This window comes from Thalassophryne amazonica, chromosome 21, assembly GCF_902500255.1.
Source record: "Thalassophryne amazonica chromosome 21, fThaAma1.1, whole genome shotgun sequence".
Classification (NCBI taxonomy): Eukaryota; Metazoa; Chordata; class Actinopteri; order Batrachoidiformes; family Batrachoididae; genus Thalassophryne; species Thalassophryne amazonica.
In genome coordinates, this window is record NC_047123.1 from 21,913,945 (window position 1) to 21,921,032 (window position 7,088).

A 7,088-nucleotide genomic window follows, 5' to 3' on the forward strand; every position below is an offset into this window, starting at 1 on the left:
AAGCAGCAACGGCACGGGCAGCTCGCCACATTTAAAGAGACAGTACACACCAGGAAAAACCAGAAAGTCGAGGGGAAAAAGCATTTATTGTTCGACCAGTGGAGTCAAAACATGTTTTAAATCAAACAGTAACAGACACGAGACCAAAACATTTACAAATCAAGTCACATATGTAGTATATCGTATGCTATCCAGTAAGAAACCGTTGCGATTACTGCACCAAAATGGCGAAGCTATACAGGCGGCAACTGATGAATTTCGAGTTCAAAACCTTGGGTTGAGCATGAACTGTGACACAGGGTAGTGTAAGTAATTTGATGTGTGCATATGGTGGCATATCAATAGTAACAGCCTAAAACAAACAGGTTGGCGGGAGGCCTGGATCCAAAAAGGCACGTGGCCTGCTAGGAGTCAAAGTAGCTTACTGCACTTGCTGTTGATTGTGGTTTTCCCTTTGTCCCTTTACCTTTTGCAGACATTTTTTTTTATTCAGAATTAGGGACAAGTTAACAAATAACTTCCCAACTGTAGCTACCCACTGCTTGTATTCTGTAGAATAGTGGAACTGGTCCACTTTGGCAAGACCACACAAGTCGTGTGTGCGCAGTCTCCATCATCCAGCCCCTTTTCTAACTCCGTCACCTAAAAAGAAGGTCTGGAGCCACTCACTGATTGCTAAGTGGCAACAGACCCACTGAATCTGAACAATGGGTGGAGAGCGCCTACGTATTCCGTGCGCCATAGCTGTCATAGAAGCAGGTCAGTGTTGGAGGGGAAAATGATTTGGGCTGTGGCTAAAGCAAGACTCCATCAGGTACCATAAGATTTTAAATAAAACAACTTGAGCAGCACCCTCTGATGGTCATAATCGAAAGGCATAAATGTCACCTGACTATTGTGTCAGACTCTTTTGGAGATCTGAGTAGGAGCGGCGCAATTCCAAATTTCGTACATTGGCCCAGATCTGAAGCATCGACCAAATTTAAAGATTTTGTGAAATTTCTGAGGAACTGAAGCCTCATCTTAAACGAAACATGATTTGCAAGCTTGCTAGGCAGCTGAGACATCGAGTTGGACCCTCATCTCAATTCCAGAAGCACATAGCACCCTTCCAAAGGTGCCAAAACAACAGCTTCTATTTAAATGCGACACCTGGTTCCTGACCAATAGCAACAGGCCAGTAGAATTCTTTGGACATCAATTCAATTTACATAACAGGATGTGTAAAATCTGTCACAATATTCAACTCCAACAGCCCAACAAATGTGTATTAAAATCTCACAGAAATGTTAGTCAGACCAAAAAGCTCAGTAAAAATTTTTTTTAAGTATTAACTGAAGCACCACAAAAATCAGGAAACATCTTTCAGTAAGAATCACTGACTACAAACTGACTAGTTCGATTCAGCATAGAACAGTACAGGGGTTCTCAAAACTTGTGGGGGAGGGGGGCTGCACAATCCCTTTCCAAAATGTATATCTTAGGGAAATAACTAACAGAAAATTTTAAATTTAATTTCAGTAAAATGAAAGTAACCAATTTGTTGTGTATGAACTATTTCCTAAGGTACTGTTTCTTGGTTAGTGCTGAAATAAGTAGTTGTCTAAACAGCCAAACAATCAATCAATCAATCAGGCACCATAAAATTATTTTTAGTGAGGAGTAGTGTCGTATTTTTTCAATGGGATTAGCTGGGGAAGCACAGGAATAATGGAGTTAGTCAGCGAGTGGGTGCACAAAACCTTTGTCACTCCGTAAACCCGACACAAGCAACGCTGAAAGTTTGGATTCCGACAGATACATGTGAGGACCAGCAAACATATTTTGCGTCGTGGCCATTTTTTTTTTTTTTAAACACAATGTGCAGTTGTTCTTTAAGTTTAGTAAGAATGTTGACACACTGGGACATGTCTGGACTTGTTGAAGCAGGTGCATGCAAAGTAGGTTGCTTGTTTGCACGATTTATGAAATTTTGTTGCCAATCACAGTGCCCCCAGTGGCCACTAGAACCACTGTTGCTAATTTACGAAAAAAAAAATTTCCTCTTTTGGAACTTCTGAAGAGAATGATAAAAATAAAAAACATTGAAGATGTCACCATCATTTCTGGTAAATTCTAATGGGTGAAGTATTGAAGAGAAAAGTTAGCAGTTCTTTCCAGGTGTAGTCATGACAATTTCACATTTCAGAAGGACCACATGAATAAACTTCAGTGACTTAACACTTCACAGTTTGTCAACCACTGATGTAACATAATAAACCATGTACAGTTTGCTGCTCAGAACTCCATTTTACCCAGCAGATTTGCAGCTTCAGCCCCTTCCTTGCACTATGTTCCTTGCACAAACTACACCAGGAAATAGAGTGTCGAATGAATGTCTTCCTGGTGCGTAACAGGAACAGTCTTCTTGTCTTTCCTTTACCTCCCCGCTTGCTGAGCCTGACGCCGCAGCAGCACGTAGATCTTCTCCTTGATCCAGTCTTTGTTGTACGGCTGATATGTCTGGGTGTCAGCCCTGTAACTTTATATAGAGCAAAACAAACATTTATTTAAAGTGATCAATACATTTAATGCAAGTCGATGAGGACGTCAACGTTAATGACTCTTACACAAGACAGCTCAGGTCTGCGAGGTCATCAATAAAGTCAAACAACTGACTGATGTCATATGTGATGGATGGACTGTTTGGGTTTATCCTCTTCAAATGCTCCTCATACATTTTGCAAACACCTGGAACAAAAGATGCAGGTAGGTCATGCTGATTATAAATAGCACCGCCAACAAATAAATAAGACCAACTAATAAAAATGCTCAAAACAAGTGTAACAAATGATATAAAGGATTTATAATCACTAGGAATAAAATTATTAAAACAAAGTGATTAGTCTTGTTGGTCAATTAAAAGATTTATGAAATTGTTGTCAGCAAAAATTATGACTATCTATTTGACAAAATGAGTTTAAATTGAGCAGCACTTTGTGGAGCTCATACCCAGCAAAAACATTCCACCAGGTACCGGATCTACATTTGTACACATCTTAACCTGAATCAAATTGGACTTGAAACTGTCAGTGGTAAAACACAAGTGCCTTCCTTTTTTTTTTTTTTTAATTAATGTTGGTAATTGTTATAATTTATTGGGGGGGGGGGGGGCTTTAACAATGTAAATGTTCTGTAACATTCGATTACTGATGGAAAAATAAATTTCATACAAGTTTATTTTTGAAATAAAATGTTACCAAATATGACTGTTTTTCACGACGCATGTTACATCAGTGATTTCGATTATTCATTCAGTCATTCATCTTCTGCTGCTTAATCCAATCAAGGGTCGCGGGGGGGCTGGAGCCTATCCCAGCAGTCATAGAGCGCGAGGCGGAGTACACCCAGGACAGGATGCCAGTCTGTCGCAGGGCCACAAACAGACAAACAAACACAGACACACCCACACCTACGGACAATTTTAAAGAGTCCAATCCACTTAACCTGCATGTCTTTGGAGCACCCAGAGGAAACCCACGCAAACATGGGGAGAACATGCAAACTCCACACAGAAAGGCCACGGGAATTGAACCCACGACCTTCTCGCTGTGAGGCAACAGTGCTAACCACTAAACCACCGTGCTGCCCTGATTTTGATTATACCAAACAAAATTCAATGGTCCACCTGAATCCATTATATGCGAATTTTACTGTACTTTAGTTTGAGATATTGTTTCTACAAATGGACAAGGGAAACCACATATCGTCTCTTTCTGCTTTGATGGCTGTCAGCAGTAATCAAGTAATCAACACACTGCCAAAAACTATGAGGTTTTTTTCTCTTACTGCATAACAACCAATATTTGTACTGACTATCATATCAGTTTCTTAGTTTTATTAACCTTACTGAGAGACAGACAAAATGAGAGATCTGTGAAAAAGCACACAAAAATCCATTACATATACGTACACTCACATATACTCGGTAAACCTCTCATATAATGGATTCAGTTGGAACAGTGAATTTTGTCTGTTATAATCGAAATCTGCTGTATATACAAAATGGACAAAATCCGTTATATATTTGTAACAGATTAGTTACAGTCAGGAGGTGCCAAATGATCTATGGGGAATCCCCAGCACCAATTAGGCTTACGTATTTCCTTGATTAAATGCCTGACCTTGAATAGGGGACTGCCTCATTTAATGGCCAGGTCAAAACTTCTGAAAAAAATGAATGCCTGCCTTAAATAAGTGCCAGACATTATGTGCATTAAAAAGATTACATTTGGTCCACTCTTTTTTTCTAAGTCAGTTGCAGCGTGGTTCCTTAAAATCCTAAAGTCTGATTTACGCTTCTCCAGCTCTGTAACTCCATGGCCATGCAATGATGTTAACGTGCGCATCAACCTCCAAACCAACGATATGGTACGTACAATTTCCTCCATGAATTGCGGGTTTTCCAACTCAGTTTTGTGAAGTTGGTTATATTTGTGGACTTTTCTGCCAAACGTATTTGATCCATGGTCATCAGCAGACGCACTGCCAAATCTATTAAAATATGATGGGAGAGGAAGGAGTGAAAACGTAAAAGTGAGAAATCACAGCCTTTTGCGGTCTCAGTCATTTAGCATTTAGCAGGTGCACGTCATTGGGGGGGGGGTCGCAGCCAAGTAGAGTTCTCTAAGCTAAAGTGGTTTGGTTTGTCACACTCAGGGATGTGTGTGAACCTAACACCATATTACACTGCAGGCAGCAAACAGCATTTTGTTAATAATCACTGGCCTTCCTGCCTCATTTAGTTTCCGTGTCTGAGAGCAATTTTAAAAAATAAACGTCCAGTCTTTTAAGCAAGGAAATACGCTACCCACTTCCCTCGAATCGGCGATCGTCAGTGCTGAACTTCATTTCATACCATTGTTACTAATCACATCCAGACTGCTCTGTCCAGTACATGCAAGGGGTTTTTCAATGGAAATGCATTACGATGGGGTGGGACTTTTTGTCTGATGTGAGCAAAAATCCATTATATAAAATCTGTTATATGTGGTGTTTATTACACAGAGAACCATTCAAAATCAATTGGAGTGTGAAGATCCGGTTTATATGATGACGGTTTATATATATATATATATATATATATATATATACACACACACATACATACAAACACACACACACACAATATTTTAATTACAATCACCTTATCCAGTAGCAAACAAGGATTTACATAAGAAAATTGATCAAATGTAGGCCCAAGTTGCTTTCTGGCAAACAGTATCTTAAATTTCAGCCAGTCATGCAGAGATTACTTTGAGATCCATTACATACAGTGACCCCAAGAAGCCTATTGATTTTGGGGTCAAAATCAATGAACAGTATTTGTAAAAGCCTTCTGCCGAAAATCATCACTTGTCAACAACAGAGCAAAAATAAGACAAAACAACCAAAAACAGTCTGGGACCTTCACATAACTGCCAAACTCTTCTGGCTGTAGGTTGGTAAAGACAATAATCATTTAAAAATTAAGAAGTTACAAGTATCGGAGACATGTCCCAAAGCATCAATTTGACAGGTACAGTAGTAAAGAACTACAAAAAATGTTTGTGAGCTACTTGAAGTTTAGTAAATACGACAGCGTTTTAGGGCCACATAGAATTTTTTTTTAGACTTCACGAATAGTCGTAATTTTACAAGAATAAAGTCATAATATTATGAGAATAAAGTCGTAATATTACGTGAATAAAGTCATAATATAATATTATGACTTTATTCTCATAATATTACGACTTTATTCTCAAAGTCCAAAAACAAAAAAAGAAATTCAATGTGGCCCTAAAACTCCGTCGTAAGTAAAGGAAACTGGTCTTGTTGTTTAACTGGGAAATGCTTGTCACTTGGATGAGTGACTAAACGTTTCCTGAGCTTCACCTGGATGACAGAGAACTTACAGATTCCAATCCTGTGGAATCAGACAGCACAGGAGTTGTCACGTGACAACAACCAGCCAATCAGATACATTCGGTCTCCCGTACCTGTAGCCAGTACTTTTATATATATAAAATAGCCACTGACTTACCTTCCATGCATTCATTCACTGACTCATAATCAGCGTACGTGCGGCCCTCAGGTCTCTTTGTTGGCTGGACGAGCAAAATTGTGTGAGACTGAAAAATAATAATTTAAAACAACGTGTTTTAATGTGTTCAGTTTGACCCAAGTTTTTCCAAATAAAGCGTTACGAATTACACGCAGATACAAAAAGAAAAACCCATCCGAACGTGTCATTACCGGAGACTGTAAAAAGAAAAAGAACGGAAAGTCCGCGTTAGCATGTAGCTTGTTAGCTTACCCACAATGGCATTAAATAGAGGAAAACCTGCAAACTGTTACTGCAATAAATGTAAAGCAAGCCACACTTACCATATCTATGGTAATTACAGGCTTTGTCCGTGCTTTTCACGTGTAAAGTTGCAAAAACTTGGAGTTTTTGTGTTTTAACTACCCGTAAAATGGAAGCGTTCGCGTTATGTCAGAGAAAAAACAGGAAGTGCTTCTCTTAAAAAAAGTAGAATTAACACATACGGCTATATCATAAAATATATTATCTTATCTTATCTTATCTTATCTTATCTTATCTTATCTTATATTTATTATATTATATTATATTATATTATATTATATTATATTATATTATATTATAGATAATCCTTTTCTGTATAACTTTATGAATTAACCATCGTGAAAAACGCAGCGCGCCCCCTACAGTACCGGAGTGGAAAATACGATTTACGGGTTTATTGTGGTGTAGTATTCAAAGCAAAATTATTCATATAATACTGTTTAGACATAAATACAATCCAAACTAATTGCTTTGGAAAAAAGAAAGACATAAAAATTAATTCAATTAAATACATTTTGCTCACATCAGGGAAATTTCTACATGAACAGGCAAAGTATTCTGGGACTTTGATGACATCTATATTTAATGGCAAAAGCAGATTTAAACAATTTACAACCATTTCTATTTTGTATGCAAATCTAGCTCATTGATTGCATTTTGCCATACCAAAAAATACACACACAGATGTACATCAACCTCACAT

The 7,088-nt window shown here is 38.2% G+C and overlaps 1 protein-coding gene across 1 annotated transcript; it reads right to left on the reverse strand.

The window, feature by feature from the left end:
* Positions 1-67: 67 nt before the first annotated feature.
* LOC117503374 (enhancer of rudimentary homolog) lies at positions 68-6,543 on the reverse strand. Its single transcript, XM_034162591.1, has 4 exons — positions 6,406-6,543; positions 6,062-6,149; positions 2,610-2,730; positions 68-2,521 (listed from the first exon to the last, which is right to left on the reverse strand). The coding sequence occupies exons 1-4, from the start codon at positions 6,406-6,408 to the stop codon at positions 2,419-2,421; spliced, it is 315 nt and encodes a 104-aa protein (XP_034018482.1). The 5' UTR covers positions 6,409-6,543; the 3' UTR covers positions 68-2,418.
* Between the last annotated feature and the right edge of the window lie 545 nt (positions 6,544-7,088).